Source organism: Thamnophis sirtalis, unplaced genomic scaffold (genome assembly GCF_051295495.1).
Source record: "Thamnophis sirtalis isolate CommonGarterSnake01/CBP01778 unplaced genomic scaffold, rThaSir2_p1.2 scaffold_10, whole genome shotgun sequence".
Lineage (NCBI taxonomy): Eukaryota > Metazoa > Chordata > Lepidosauria > Squamata > Natricidae > Thamnophis > Thamnophis sirtalis.
In genome coordinates, this window is record NW_028261390.1 from 55,846,942 (window position 1) to 55,864,472 (window position 17,531).

The window sequence follows — 17,531 nt, forward strand, 5'->3', positions numbered from 1 at the left end:
CTTACAATCTTACAGTGACAGATTATTATGCAAACTCACATAGTGGTTGTTTGTACATGATCCACTTAATCAGGGTTAATCAAAGTTTACTTGATCCTTTTCTTATATTCACATGACTTCATTCATTCATTCATTCATTTATTGAATTTCTATGCCGCCCAATCCCGGAGGACTCCGGGCGGCTTACAGAAATGAAAAAAGAATTAAAAAGAATTATTAAAACAATAGGACACAACAAGTTAAAAAAGAAACACAACAGACACCCAATCAGATGGGGCTGGACCACCATCAAGGGGTCAACAGCCCCAGGCCTGCCGGAAAAGGCAAGTTTTAATGGCTTTGCGAAAGGCCATGAGAGTGGGCAGGGCCCGGATCTTTGGGGGCAGCTGATTCCATAGGACCGGAGCGGCAACAGAGAAGGCCCTACTCCTAGGCGTCACCAGCCGGCTTTGACCCGCTGAAGGCACCCAGAGAAGGCCCATCCTGTGAGATTTTATTGGTCTAAGGGAGGTATGTGGCAGAAGACGGTCCCATAGGTACCCAGGCGTAACCGTATACTAACCACATCCTTTCTAATCACTATTCAATAAAACTGTCTAAAGACCTTTTTTCCCAGTGATATAAAAATATGAAACACTTAAGGTAAAGAAAGATAAGGAAAACACAAACAATATAACTATGCAATAATATAAATTATCACTTGAAGCTAAAAGGTAATATAACATATTAATAAAGCAACATTAGGACCACAGACAGATCATAAATCATTAAATCATGTCCAAATCTTTCACTTGCTGTTGAAAAGATTATAATGCAAGTTTGAAAAAAATTCCTTCAGTAGCAGGCATTTTTCAGAAAAAATGAGGTTATAATTGAAAAAGTCTCTCCATTGCAGCTACCACATCTTAATAATTGAGAGGGATGAATACCAAATTGTAACTACAGATTGAGAAATTTTGGGGGGGAATGTTGCTACCAGCTATATAGAATAAGATCTTCTTGAACAATTTGAACATTAAAACAATACTTTGATAATGGCAACAGATTGCCAACTCAAACCATAATGGGATTGTTGTGACCAGCATTTTTACTGGCTGTTGTTCCACATCAGCTGAAATTTCTGGATCATTTTTGAAGTATAATGTAATAAGTTAACAAAAGATAGATAACTATTAGTTACTCTGTCCAGATTGGTGCATAAAGTGGTCTTTCTACTAGCCTAACAAAAATGAGTAATGATACTAGTAACAAAGATAGATGTTAAAAATAAATGCCCTGTATACACAGAAAGAAAGGGACGTCACTTTTGATTTGTTTTCTGCAAGGTATTAACATTCTTGTATTCTTCTCTTGTCTGTTTGTTCATTCTGATTTGAAGCGTTCCAATCAGGCAATTTTGGTGCTTTTAGTAGAAGGAAAACACACATCCAATAGAAATTGGTGAACAGATATTCGATAATTTCAATGATGGTAATCATACTGGCTCCACAAAATAAGCCCAGCTGACCACCAATATCAGCTGTAACAAAAGCAACAAATTTATTCATCTAGTGTTTTTAACTGCAACTCTATCCTTATTTAGTCAGAAATAACTTCATATTGGAGTCAATATAATTTAATACTATATATTACTATATATGTTAATACTATATATTAACAACTTGATCTCATGTGCATGTAAGAGCTGAGGTGGCGCAGTGGTTAAATGCAGCACTGCAGGCTACTTCAGCTGACTGCAGTTCTGCAGTTCGGCTGTTCAAATCTCACCGGCTCAGGGTTGACTCAGCCTTCCATCCTTCCAAGGTGGGTAAAATGAGGACCCGGATTGTTGGGGGCAATATGCTGACTCTGTAAACCGCTTAGAGAGGGCTGAAAACCCTATGAAGCGGTATATAAGTCTAACTGCTATTGCTATTGCTATTGCACAGAATATACTGTGTTAAATTTATAGTTCAGAATGAAAATGCATGTCAGCTGACCATTTTCTCCATATTGACATAGTATCTAACATGGAGATATGATACTGGGCCCTCAGTCCTATGAACATATTTGATGTTAATGAGACCAAAACATGATAAAAACGTATTCACTATAGGCCCGTAGATTTTATATATTTCGCCCATCCTTATATTTTCATCTATTTTTATATTAGAGTTGATTATAAGCAAATTGAAATAAAATAAGAACCATAAAGCTAATTACATATTATTCAGCCTTATCTGAACTAGCAATACCAGATATAAAATGTAATTATAGACGACTTACCTAACAGTTCTGATACACTCAGTGCCTTCTGTTGCTGGGTCATTTTGTAATTCAAATTGTGGTATTTAATGTCAATATATACAAGATTATTCCTAAGGGTTATAAAGATACTGTGTTGTTATCAATTTAGCTATGCTTTTCTTTCTACAGATAGAAATAAAGTCAATTAATAGCCGACCAAACACTTTACCTGTAATGTATTTGTTGTTCGGTCAGTAAGTTGTGTTTGACTCTTTGTGACCCCATGGAGGGCACGGAACAGGGGTGGGTTTCTCGCCCCGTTCCAACCGGTTCGGTTGGAACGGGGCCGGCGGCGTCCTCGTGCACGCACGCAGTGCACGGATGCGTACTAGCATCTGTGCGATGCTCCAGCTGCTCCTGGAGCATCGCGCAGGCGCTGTATGCGTCCTGTGCATGTGTGGAAGCGCAGAACTCGTCAAAACCAGGTAAGGAGCGCGGGCGGGAAGGCAGGCCCTTCGCCATTCCTGGAAGTTACTTACTTCCGGGTTCGCCGACCAACCGGTTCGTGGGGACCGCCACGAACCGGTTGAAACCCACCCCTGGCACGGAATATGTCCCTATCCTCTACTGTCCATTGGAGTTTGCCAAATTCATGTTCATTGAATGAAACCTTTTACGTTTCAGTGGCTTCTTATACCCAGTTTTTCAGATCACAATAAGTCTCCGAATTGTGAGAAAAAGCAGACAAATAATTTGGACTAGGAAATTGTTGCTGCTGCTGCTTTACATCATCAACCTAAGACATTTTGATGCCTAGATGGATCAGCTTCTTCATATTAACCCAATCAAGGCATATATCATCAAAATAAAGCAGGTTTTGGAATGAGAAGGCAAATCTCACATATCCCTCCCTACTCTGGCATCAGAAATCAAATCATCAGTGAAATAATTATAATATGTTCCTGAGGCTGATGGGCTTAGTTAATATAAGTTGGAAGACAGAGGGAGGGAGAGAGGGAGGGAGTGAGTGAGAGGAAGAGAGAGGCAGGGAGGGAGAGAGGGAGGTGCCTAATCCAATCAATTGAGGATTTTAATTAAAATGAAAGCTATCTGGCAGGCTTTGAATATTATTCTGTTAAAATTGGTTATTAAAATGAAAGAATTATATATTTCTAATTCCAAACTAATAGTTTTTCTAAATTTTGAATTCAGAGCCATTACATTTTATTTTATTTTTTTATGTGTAGTGAGAATTGGTAGTATGAAGTTTCTATTGCTTTTTGATGTTTTGCCATCAGTGACCAAGAGATTTAATAATATTTCCTAAGGGGTGTGTGTGTGTGTGTGTGTGTGTGTGCATGCGTTCGTGCGCATTCAAATGCTGAAATTACGGTCAATTATATACTCTTGAAAGTATATGCATATATGTCAATATGTATTTGTTCAATTTACATGGCTATTCATCTGCCATAGCAATCTAAATCTAAAAATACAGTAGTGCCTTGGTACTCATCGTTAATTGGTTCTGGGAGGTGTGATGAGTACCAAAAAAGATGAGTACCAAACAAATATTTCCCATAAGGAAATGTAGTGAGTCACAAGGCAGTTGACACCAAAAAGTTCTAGCTTGTGCATTGGGCATCAAACAAAAGTTGAGTACCAGCACAAAATTTTCACATCAAAATGCTTTGAGTACTAAATTCAATGAGTTTCGAAGCACTTGAGAACCAAGGTGCCACTGTACATTAAAACAATATTTTAAAACCTATGAAAGCAACTGAGATAAAAAATATCTATAAACAATTCAAATTCAAATCACAACAGGGAGGTTCCAGCAAATTAGCCTAGATATTTTATATTTTAACAGTTTTGTTCTTTGACTGTAGATTCTTAAATAATAAAGAAATTACCTATTTCCATAGTAAATTACCATAGTATAGTAATCTATATAGTTAGTAACTATGTTAATGTGAATGACATTGATATGGAAATGCTGTAATTATTGGAACTATATATTCCTTTTTAATTTGAAAGATATTTAACAAAGTTTTAAAATTAAAAAAAAAGAAATTACCTATTTTTTGCCTAGTTCTGAAAATTCAGGATTCATTAATGCAACAATTCCATTCTTAAGTAACATTTTCTCTTCAGAACAGTCTTACAATTACTTAATGTCTTTGCTAATGGACCCCATTTTTATGATTGTTGCTACAATAGATATGCTAATATTCTATACCTATAGCTCACAGCTATATTACTTTTTTACTTTTGTTTTTTTAATCAATGGATGACAATTAGATGACCATTTATAATGTTTATAATGTTTGCTTATTAATATGTTTGCTAGATTCATGTTGGTTAAGTACTTGGGAACAGAAATATTTTCCTGTCCTTTGTCAAGCTTCACTGAGTAATTGCAAGATAGAGCTCCATTTGTGGACAATCAAATATCAGAATAAATTAAATAAAAATGTTGATAGGAAACTCAGTCTGCAAAAAAGATCCATGGTACTCCTGTTTTTGATATAAAGCAAATACAGCTTTCGATCACAGCAATGACAGAGCAGGATGCTTTTTCTAGAATGATGTTTTCAATCTTTTCCATCCCTGAATCTTCACACTGATTTTCTTCTAAATCAATCATGCAATAATCTGCACAGCACTTGATTTTCTGCTTTTAACAGAATTAACAGTTCTTGGATTATATCAGTAAATAAGAATGCAACAATGGGATTAAACTGAGAAAAGAGTTAAATATATCATCTTTCAAAGGACATAATTCTAATACAATTTTGAAAAAAAAAACAGTTTGGCCTGTAGTCCTTTCAGGGACTAATAAAAATGTAGACTAGCCCAAAATATTATCAATACGTATATAATATCAAGAGCAGGGGTATCAACCCACGGCACCATGTTGTCATCACGTGACATCATGACTTTCCCCCCTTCGCTAAAATTGGGGTTGGGCTGTGACACATCCAGCCCACAGGCTGTGAGTTTGACACCCCTGATCTAGAGAATAAGGAACAGCTGAAAACATTTATTTACATCCAGTTCCTTTTTCCATTAGAGATCCAGGGACAGATCATAGTGAGAAAGAGCTGCCAGGTGGCATCAACTTCATGATAAGATTTAAGGGTCTTTATCTACAGATGAAAAAAAGTCAATTTTTCATATTAAAAGAAAGGTAAAATGTTCGCTTGGTATGTCAGTTGCGCCCCTTTCTGGATCGGGATGCTCTGTGCACAGTCACCCATGCCCTTGTCCTTTCTTGCCTGGACTACTGTAATGCTCTCTACATGAGGCTGCCCTTGAAGAGTACCTGGAAGCTTCAACTGGTCCAGAATGTGGCTGCACGGGTTGTCATGGGGGCACCCAGGTTTCCCATGTTACACCCCTTTTAGGCGGCCTGCACTGGTTGCCGGTTGTCTTCTGGGTGCGATTCAAGGTACTAATTATGACCTTTAAAGCGCTCCATGGCTTAGGCCCAGAGTACCTGCGAGATCACCTACTGCCACCGGTAGCCTCCCATCGTCCAGTGCGATCCCACAGAGTTGGCCTCCTCAGGGTGCCATCGGCCAGACAGTGTTGGCTAGCGACCCCAGGGGGTGAGCCTTCTCTGTGGGAGCGCCTTCTCTCTGAGCTGCCCCTGGAACTTCGTATAATCCCCGATGGAGTGAAACTAAGTCTGAAATCTCTCCATGGCTTGACGCTATGATAAAAAAGAAAAATACCTGGCATATTCTGGTTTTTTCTTCAGCTTTGCAGATAGGAATTTGAGGCCTTGTTCACTTGCAAACGTAGAATACGAGATGGTGATTGGGTAATCTGTTTCTTCACATGGTACTGGACATGTGGAATTATGTGTTCCTACTGTACATAATCCCATTAATTCTATTTTATCTAAAATGGAAAAAAAAATATTACAAACACTCAGAGGGAGAGACACTAAATTATCTTTTTGTTTGGCTTATCTTCTTAGATAATAGATGCTTTATCCAATGCAGGATTTTAAACTAAAAGTGTAAACTTAATTCAATCAATCAGAGTAGAGTTGTATTTCACATGTCCAATATCCAGAGATGGGTTCCTACCAGTTCGCACCTATTCAGTAGAACCGGTTCGTCAAATCTACCGAACCGGTTAGAAGAGGTTCCACCAGTGAACCCGGAAAGCAGGCCACACCTACAGAAGAGGTTCCAAAAATTTTTGAAACCCACCACTGGTCCTTGGATGGTGTTTTATTCTACACCATCATGCTCATATTTATAAAACTCAGTGCCTCTGTGAAAGGTAAGGATGACTACTGTGTTTGTGGTGCAATCAGAACATTGCGTGTATTGAAGTTGTTTTAACGCAAACCAAAGATGCCTTTTCAAAAACAAGTTTACATCATATTCTTATGCATGCCAGTGCTGTGTGTGAGGTAATTTAAGGTGGTTCAGACAAGTGTCGTCGGTATCTTCATATCCGGTCACATGGGCGGCAAGCCACTCCCATCCAGTCACATGGGCAGCAAGCCACTCCCACAAAGGATGCCACACCCACAGAGTAGGTTCGAACAATTTTTGAAACCCACCTCTGCCAGTATCTTATTAAAAACCTCCAGTGGTGAAGCAACCACAACTTCTGAAGGTAAGCTGTTTAACTGTTTTCTTTAATTATAGGTTGCATCTCTCCTTCATTAGTTTCCACCCATTGTTTCTTATCCGGTCCTTTGGTGCTTTGGAAAATAAATTGACCCCATTCTCTCAAATACTGGAATACTGCTATCATGCCCCCCGCACTCTTTCTTTTCTCTAGACTAAGCCAAACCTAAATCCTGCAACTGTTCTTCAAATGTTTTAGTCCCCAGGCCTTTAATCTTCTTAGTTGCTCTTCTTTGCACTGTTTCCAAAGTCTCAACATCTTTTTTGTAATATGGTAACCAAAACTGGATGAATTATTCTAGGTGGGGTCTTACTAAGTCTTTATAAAGTGGTACTAAATAGCTGACTTGATTTTGATTCTATGTCTCTGTTTATACAACCAAGGATTGTATTAGCTTAATTAATATATAATTAACAAATTAAAGTAAAGATTTTTTCCCCCATATTTTAAGGAGAACTTTAACCATTTTAGTTTATAATTCCTGTCTGTTCCCCACACCTACAGTTTAATAAAACTTGGATTCCAAAAGGGTCCTATTTATTTACAAAGTTAATGTTAGCATCCTTATTTAGTACAGCCAGGTCTAATTAAAACTTATTTTGATAAAACTAAGATCTTTCTCTTTATTTTATTTTACATCAATAAAATATTCACTGATGTTCAACTGCACTAGTTTGTGAATCTCACAAGATTGGTGGAAGAACCCAGGTCATATATCATCATTCACCCAGTGGCCATATTATCATGTCCATATCTTAGTGATCTAACTAAGTATAATTTGGTACAGCTACAGTGCAATTTTTGAACCAGTTTTAGTTTTGTGATATTTATTGGTTATACTCACACAAAGCAGGAGAAACACAGCTGTAAAATTTCTCCAAGTCACATTCTGTGCCGTTTCCTTTTCAACAGGTGCATGGAACAGTTGCAGCAAATGAAAATTAGCAATATAAACAGAACTATGAATAGCACTTTCAATCTTATATTTCCATTCATCTAACAATGCAGCTTTATATCCACTCACAGGACATTTATAACATCTCTTTATATAGGAGAAAGAAGAAAATAACAGTATTTAGATTAACCTAGTCTATTGATGAATCAAATGGCAATTTCAGCCATTCTTTCTAGTACTTGTATCTCCTTTTAGGTTTTCCCTGAAAGTGGCATACAGAGAAGGTCTATATGTAGCAAAAATAGAATGTCCACTCTCTCCATAGCATAGGTATAATCACTGTTGCATTAATTATGATTTGTCACATTTATATATTTCTATTTTGAACCCATTTGTATTTTAATCTAAATGTATTGTAACCTCTGCTTTTGAACATCTTGGTAACTTTTTCTCCAATCATGATTCCTACAGTATTATTGGAAATTTTTTTTAACCCACACCCTTTGCAAAATAAGAAGTAATGTGTCAAGTTGTACCTGGCAGCATAAAAGGTAAACATCCACAGTACTTTTGTATAAGATGGCCCTTGCATTCTTGTAGACATCCATATGTACTGTAGATTTGATGATGCTGAAGCTTAATGTTTGGGTTGCATTCTCCCCAAGGGTATTCTTGGATAATTGTCTGATGTGAAAAAAAGGAAGTTTTATTTTGAACAAATGGCATCAATTTTAATGGCAAAGTATTGATGGAACAACTTTTAAAAATTAAACCCAGAAAAGTAATCACTGTAAAATGAACATTTTTTAGCACAAACCATCTTCAAATACAAGACACAACTGAATACACCGTGAATTATATTCCTGGGTTGAAATAAATAAAAGCATTTTGCTTGATGGCAGAATCAAGGTCCTATCTCAATGTAACTTTTAAAGGATCCTTTTTCATACCCCTTTTACCCTCTAATCCCCTAATCTTATTTGTCCTATTTTTTTCCAAAAGCAGTTCATTATCAGGATTGAATTTGATTTAACAATGAAGATCAACAATTATTATTGTAGACTAAACCCTAAAGCTCCGTAATCTTTTAAAAACATGTTTATATAATTGTTACATTAATCAGATTTATATAATCCTAAAATTGATATACATGATTTTTAAGGCAGTTATTCAATATTTCTATATTCCATTTTAATGCCAATAATGTTATAAATGTATATGGTAATACCATCTTTCACCTTTAGTCTTCCCCATCAAATTGTTACTTATATTCTATTATATAAAAAGAACGCGGAAAATTATATCTGCTAATATTACCCCTAAATCAGGTCACTGTTACTAATCCTAGTATATAAAGGTGTGTATTCTTATTTCTTCCTCTATAAATTTCTAATCAGGCCATCATTATATTAGAAAAAAGAAAAAGAAAAAATCTATAATAATTTCTTTCTATTCATTGTTTTAATACTTCAATTCCTATTCATTTTTTGCCTCCCATATTCCTGTCTTGGATCTTTATCTTTATCAACATCTGTATCTTCACCATTCAGACTGAATATTTCTCCCATCTCTATCCTCCTAATCTGCCAGGTCTCCAGAATATCTACCCACGGCCCTATCTCCCTTTCAAAAGTATCTTCCCAGTTATCTGATTCCATTTTTAAATTTCTTAATGTACTTTTCCCTTGGTTTATTTCATCAATCATTATTATCTTTATCATCTTCTCCTTCCCATCTTTTGGTTTTGTTTGCTGGCTTGTCTGTTCTGTCTTTTCTTTCATTTTTGTCTGCTATCTCCTCTTTCCTGGACTCTTTTATCTTCATTCATCATCAATTGTAGCATATTTTCTATTTTCCCATGTATGCTTTGCATTATGTACTTCATCTCTCTGTGATTCTTTTCCTTAGTACCCCTAATGGTTTGAAACATCAACACCATTTCTCTTGAAATCTCACTCCTTTCCCCCTGATGAAGCATCTTGTATTAACTTAATAAGTCCCACATACTGTATTTTATTATTGATCGCTTTAAAATGTAGAAAATAAAATAATATTGAACCTAATTTTGAATATCAAATGCTAATACTTACTTTTACCTGTTGGATTGCAGCATGGGCATGCATTCCCACTGGTGTAAAGACACCTAAACCATCAAATCGGGGCGGTTCTTTAGGTGAATGGATAGCAAAGGTTATGCCAGCATCAACAAAACCAAGATTAGGATCATCAGTGAACTGACCCTAATAAGAGTATTTAGAGAAAGACATAGTAAAATAAATGGGATAAATTCCGTGTCAGTGATCTCTTTAATTGCTCTCCTGCAAAATGATCTACAGTGTTGATGAATTAAAACAAAACAACACAAACTGTATAGCTATGAAGTATTGCTATATTATGTAATATGGCATTTTTATTATTAATTATCCTTCAACCATACTGGTTAAGATTGCCATTCTATATACACATAGTGGACAGCAGGTTCAATTAGGTCTGAGCACTCATGCATTTTAAATAATTATTTAAATGATTTTATTACTCTCTCAGTATAAATGCCAAAGCTTTTACTAAGCTTTTGGTCACTGATCAAAAGTTCAAACAAAAGCAAATATAAAATATACATATTTTAGGGTAATCTTAGGTTTATGTCTTTGTGACTACTGTACAAATGATCATGTGGACTTGAGCTACACATCTTGGAATCTGGACTGCAAAATGAAGTGAGCGATGTTTCAGAATTAACCAAATACAATAAAAACTGACATGAAATTAAACAATGGAAAATGCCTTTATAAAAAATGTAGGCTAAAGCATACAATCTATTGCTTCTAATACTTGACAACTGCAAGAATAGATTCTCTCATCATAAACATCTGGTAGAAACCAATATGTTTAAGTTTAAGTTTTATTTTATTTATATGCCGCCCTATTCCCTAAAAGGGACTCAGGGCTGCGAACAACTTAAACGGGAAGGGGAAACATACAAGTACAAAATACACATATTAAAATGACCAACAACCACACCTGTCGAGAGGGGAGGGGAGCTCATCAATCCCAGGCCTGCCGACACAGCCAGGTTTTAACGGCTTTTCGGAAAGCAGGGAGAGTGGTGAGGGTCCGAATCTCCGCGGGGAGTTCGTTCCAAAGGGCCGGAGCTACAACAGAGAAGGCCCTCCCCCGGGTCGTAGCCAGATGGCATTGGCTGGTGGATGGAACCTGGTGGAGGCCGGCCCTGTGCGATCTAATGGGTCTTTGGGAGGTAATTGGCAGCAGGCGGTCTCTCAAGTACCCAGGTCCAATACCATGAAGGGCTTTATAAGTAATAACTAGCACCTTGAAGCGTATCCGGAGACCGATTGGAAGCCAGTGCAGCTCGCGGAGGATAGGTGTAACGTGTGTGTATCGAGGTATGTTATTAAAGTCATTTAAACCATGGCATCATGTTGCACATGATATCATTAGTGCCCCCTGATCCCAACTTTGATTTTTCTCTCATGACTTTCCACCTTTGGCAAGGAAATAGCAAACAAATTATAGCAATTTACTAATTAGGGGAGTTTCAAAAAATAGTACATTCATGAGAATATCTCTACCTGTTTGACATCAAAAACCAAACTGAGGCCTCTTCCAGAAAGGCTAACTCTTCTTCTTGTAGGAAGGTTAATATGATTAAAAGTAAAGCAGTTACCATATTCAGTAAAGACATGTGCAAAGTCCTTCCATGAAAAAAAAAATGAAAAATGGAGTTAGTATTTTCCCACAGACATTTTAGGTGTCAAGTTTTGCTATTACTTGTGGCATTTTAGTATCAGTGAATGAAGAGGTTTGTACTACACAGAGATTTGCAAGTATCTTTCTAATTAAATAATCCTAAAAATTGAATTTGTACTACACAGAGATTTGAAAGTATCTTTCTAATTTAAAAAAAAAACCCTAAAGATTGAATTTCAGCTCTGGCTAAAGTTCACTGTTGAAAGTAGGCAAGCAGTGCAGATCTCATCATGCTTAAGCTTCCCATCAGTCCCATCAGTGTGAAATCAATGGATTTTAATAAGGGAGTTTTCAGACACAATGCTTTTATTTAGCATAAATAAAACCAGATATTAATGAAATACAATATGTTTGTGGGAATTGTTTGTTTTGAGCTCTTAAATTTCAGTACATTTCAGTTTTTACCTTTTGACCTTTTTTGATGGATAAGTGGAATTAATTTTTGACTTAGAATTACACCTTCACTCTGCGAATTAAAAAAACTATGGAGTGATTCACTAATGTATCCTCATGTATTGGTGAAACATTGAGAATTTTTCCCCCAACCTTAAGATATATTGAGAGCCAGGTTGGTCTAGTGGTTAAGGCACTAGGCAAGGAAATAGGAGACGTTGAGTTTAAGTTCCACATTTGCCATGTAAGTCATTCCGGCCCTCTGGAATGAACTCCCCGCATGGATTCGGACCCTCACCTCTCTCCAGACCTTCCGAAAAGCCGTCAAAACCTGGCTTTGCCGGCAGGCCTGGGGGTAATGAGTTCCCTCCCCTCTCGACATGTATGGTTGTGCGACTGTTGCCTATTTTTATTATTTGTATTTTGTTTTTATGTTTCCCTTCTCCCCCTTTTGAATTGTTCGCCGCCGTGAGTCCTCCCGGAGAAGGGCGGCATACAAATAATAAATTCTATTCTATTCTATTCTATTCTATTCTATTCTATTCTATTCTATTCTATTCTATTCTATTCTATTCTATTCTATAGGGGTAACTTTGGATCAGTGATTCTCTTTCAGACCAACGCACCTCACACAGTTGTTGTTGTGAAATAACAGGAGAATATGTTCACTGCCTTGAGTTATTTATAAAAAATAATAAAAGCAGGCAAAAATTAAAAAAAATATTAGCATGTAATATCACATTGCATTTGCTTGGTGCATAACTAACTTTGCATATATAGCCCTTTGCTAAAACTCAAAATATGCATTCTAACAGCCAAACATGTATTCTCTTACCCTGGTAGAAAAACTGTTTTTCAGTTTTCAGACTATATTTTTTCTGACAATATTGCCTTTCAGATTGTTAGATAACTACATTTATTTCAGCATTTAGATAATACATGTTTTATAAAAACAAAAATGTTACCTTTGGATGGCATTTTTTCCCAAAAAATTCACAGCTCAGCAAGGTACTACTGTTGAGATAGAAACCATTATCTCTTGTAAATTCTTTGATGCTGAAATTTTGATTCCCTTGAAAAAAATCTTGCAGTTCTTGACTAAACTTATCATCAGTGCTGAACATACGAAGAACTCCTGACACTATGCTCCATAAGAAGAAAACGATGCTCAGATTAGCTACTGCTTGAGTTTGGAACCTATAAACATAAATCAGAAATGCAAATATAAATTCTGAATGCTGTAGCCCAAGACTGTCTATATTTATTTCCAAAGCAAAGATGAATTACACAGAAGTTATTTAATTTTACATTGGGTATAATAATTAAATTATATTTAAACAATTTTTATATTTAATAATTAAATATTACAACATTTAACTCATATAAATGTATACAATAAAATTCTAGAATTGTTAGCCTTGATGGTTGTCCAGTTGTGATCTTCAGAGATTAAAATCGTGTAGGACACAAGGAAGAAAATACTGCCTTACCTGTTCAGATTACAAAATGTTACAGCAGGAAATTCAATCTTCTCCACATATTGAACTACCACTGAGGTTGTGGTGGGCCAGCTGAAATAATAGATGAAACGACAATAAACCTGCCAGGCAACTAGGATAATGGAGCCCAAGACTACTACCATCCATAAGATCTTGCGTGTCTTGCTCTTGGTATGAATAAGATTGTGCACCCCATGGAAGGACGTTGAAGTTGCAAACTCATCGTCATATTTCTTCCTTTCTTCCAAAGATGGTAGAGCCTTTCTTGTGAAATAGAGCCTGGCTTTTTCCAGAATTCCTTAACATTTAACAAATAATGAAAAAGTCCATTCAGAATGAGTTCAGTTGAATAAAGGATACAATAAACACCACCTTAATGAAAACATAGTGTGGTCAATTTTCAATTATTTTATGTATTTATTTTTGGTGTCTACATATTTGGCGTGTGTTTCCAAACAAATATTAAGGAAAAGGGAAGCAGAGGTTAGAGAGAAAGAATCCATGCAAATGTTCTGCCAAAAAAACCATGAAAAATTCTCTGATGATAGTTTACACTAGTTTATTAAAATATTAATGATAAAGAATGGTATTTTAATGCAGATATATAAGTATTCAGAGATATTTTCGTATGAATATAGCTGTTTTTCTATTATTTCACATTTCTTCTTAATCTCCTCTATAAGTTGCAACCCAAGCCTGTGCCTGATGAATCAGATTTAAGTAACATGGTATTTTCCTAAGTATATGAAAAATTGCAACTGTAGTTTACCTGCATATTGTATTGAAAAGAATTAACTATTCAATATATTCTCAACAAAAAAGTGCTTACAATTTTCATTATGTCCATAAAAATGAATAGTGCTAAACACCCTAATATAACCAGCCAACAAAATGTAATAATAATTACAGCGTACCTTTGCCATGAAAGTTCGTCAACTTTCTAAGCTTCTCCATTAGATAAATATTAGAAGATTCATCTCTAAAACATGGGGAGTTAATTGCTTTTATAACATCAGGAAATGGGTGGGGATTCTATTAAATACACAACAACGTGCAATTTGCCTGTCTTTGTTGCTACACACACACACTCTCTCTCTCTCTCTCTCACACACACACATACACAAACAAGAAGACTAAATGCATGCATTTAAGCATACAACGTATAATAAAAAAGAGGAGTGACACTTTTTAAATAATATCATAATTAATGAATTAATTACTAGAATATCAAACAAAAAGGCAATGACAGATTTTGAGTAAAACTCAGTAGTTATGATCAAGCACTAGGTTTTACTTTTTCACTTTTTTTCACTTTTGGAACTTTTTAATGCAGCTGAATAGAATGCTTTGTGTGATTTCACTGCATTGGCTGACAGCCTTTCCTGTGAAAACAGAATGCTCAGCTGTTGCAATTAATATCCAGATTAGCAATTTGATTCACACACATTATTCTTCACAAGGGACCCAATGTCACAGTTCTATTAAAGAATCAGTAGAGTTTTGTGTTTTGAAGTATACATTTCCATGTATTCTGATGAAGTTCAGAATCTACTCATAAACATGTGTAGTAGCAATACTGTGTAAAATCCATTTGGGAGAAAACACACAGCAAATCTGAATAGAGTTACAATATTCTGCATAAACAGGGCTGTTTATTAGACAAGAAGAAGCCTGCCAGTATGCAGTGATATCACAATTGGTCTTCTTAATTTACCAAATAAACATGGGAAGGGGAGAGGAGCATTGCATTCCAAAATGATGAAAATTCTTAATATCTGTAATTGATTAAAGTTCATGCTGAAGATTACAACTTAATGAAATTAATGAAAGTTATATATTATCTTTACTATTTACTAATAAACCCAGTTGTAAATAATTATGAAATTTCACACGCTCAAACAATTAATTGAAGATGAAAATTCATGAGCATGAATAACACTAGAGGGAGCTCAGTAACTACCCACTGGAATTTCACATGCCTAGCTTCATTCTGGGACACTAAAAATGCAATGGTGATAATTTACATAATCCTGTGGAATAGTAGTCATTATTTGCATTAAATGTATCTTTGTACTGGTGATGGGTAAACCCCTTTTCAAAATAACAGAGGAAAGATGTGGATTTGGTAGCTGGAGAACATGGTAACTGCTCGGTTTGATTTACTATCTGTGATCTTCCCTGAACAACTTAACTATGGTAAATTCATATCTTAATTACTTTTAACTGAGCTAGAGATAGCCATTAAGTTAGCCTTTGTCAAGATGACACATTCCATTGTATTTCATTTCATTCCATTAATTAATGTTGAAATTAATTAAATTATCTGTCTAATTTAGCTTAACTACTTAACTTTGACCATTGGGAATAGTTTATATGTATATATTTGTTAATGTCATTAGCTATTTGCAGTTATGAAATATAGCAGTATGCAAAAAAAGATAAATACATAATTTCTCGACAAATAATTTAAAAATCAAATAGCACCAACAAAATCAGAACTGGCTATTGTAAGGCTTCTTCCTGTCTTAAATTTCTTAAATTTCCATGGTTTTAATCTTAAATTTCCATGGTTTTAATGTAGATTATGTTACTATTCCGTGTATTTTGACTCTGGGGAAAAAAAGACAGAAGAGGTAGCATGGGAATTATTGCAAGTAATGTCATAGTGAACAGGCATTGTTGTAAGAAAGCATAGAAAAAGGTGTGAATTGAGTATTTTTTTTAAAAATAAATCCATATGTGGAGACTCAGGATTTCTAAAAATACATGTTTTCAACTTCTACTTTTCACTTTCTTAACTAAAAATTGTATTCGCTCACTATTCATACAACTAGCATACCAGAGGTGGGTTCCTACCAGTTCGCACCTATTCGGTAGAACCGGTTCGTCAAATCTACCGAACCGGTTAGAAGAGGTTCCATCAGTGGACCTGGAAAGCAGGCCACACCTACAGAAGAGGTTCCAAATTTTTTTGAAACTCACCACTGGTCCTTGGATACGATTATTCTACACTATCATGCTCCTATTTATAAAACTCAGTGCCTCTGTGAAAGGTAAGGATGACTACTGCGCTTGTGGTGCAATCAGAACATTGTGTGTGTTGAAGTTGTTTTAATGCAAACCAAAGATGCCTTTTAAAAAACAAGTTTACATCATATTCTTACGCATGCCAGTGCTGTGTGTGAGGTAATTTAAGGTGGTTCTGACAAGTGTCGTCGGCATCTTCATATCTGGTCACATGGGTGGCAAGCCACTCCCATCTGGTCAGATGGGTGGCAAGCCACTCCCACAAAGGAGGCCACACCCACAGAGTAGGTTCGAACAATTTTTGAAACCCACCACTGTAGCATACCTACACAATTTTAAGTCTTACTAAATAGGATATGTTGAGTTTCAGAAGAATAAGGACAAAATAGTCAGTGGACATAGCCATATAAATGGTGGCCCCAAAGAACTACAGTTTTCTCATTATGATTTTCCACTACAATGCAATCGCTAGTTCACATGAAAACCATATGCGGTTTTGGGAATGATCTTTCATTTTGAGAATCATTTTCTTAGGCTGTTCTAAAAGTCTTCATTGTGCTACTTTTCCAGATGTTGCATAAACTGAAATCTTCCTGAACAATTTTTTTTTGTCTCTACAGCCTGCTTTGAGTGAATCCTATGCATTCCATTCTTTAAACATGCACTTTCACATAAATGCATGATACAAAGCTATACAGTATTATTACACTGTGGCATCATTTAATGATTGGTGTTACAGATAATAATAATGATATACTATCATTTACACACTAATACAAACTATGCATGGTTTTAATTGTAATTTGTTTAAAAACTGCTTAACCTTAATCTAGCAGCAAGCAATATTTCTATAGCTGGGAATTGTATTTTCAATATTTCAAATTCATTTACTCTCTGAAGATAGCTGGGTTTCTGGGTAGTGATATAGCACTATCAGAAAGAATGGGATTTTAGATTATAAGATACAAAATATTTTGTGACCTGGTGGCTAAAAAATATACGACATAATCTAATATACTTTAATGGGATATCAAAATAGAGAATGAGAGCACCTGCAGAAACATGTGTCAAAA

General features: G+C 35.7%; 1 protein-coding gene across 1 annotated transcript; it reads right to left on the reverse strand.

Moving 5' to 3' along the window:
• Positions 1-967: 967 nt before the first annotated feature.
• Positions 968-13,723, reverse strand: ASIC5 (acid sensing ion channel subunit family member 5). Its single transcript, XM_087723791.1, has 9 exons — positions 13,423-13,723; positions 12,898-13,129; positions 11,362-11,484; positions 9,862-10,011; positions 8,308-8,455; positions 7,721-7,777; positions 5,961-6,129; positions 2,266-2,357; positions 968-1,519 (listed from the first exon to the last, which is right to left on the reverse strand). Exons 1-9 carry the CDS (start codon positions 13,572-13,574, stop codon positions 1,329-1,331), a joined length of 1,314 nt encoding a protein of 437 aa, XP_087579917.1. The 5' UTR covers positions 13,575-13,723; the 3' UTR covers positions 968-1,328.
• Between the last annotated feature and the right edge of the window lie 3,808 nt (positions 13,724-17,531).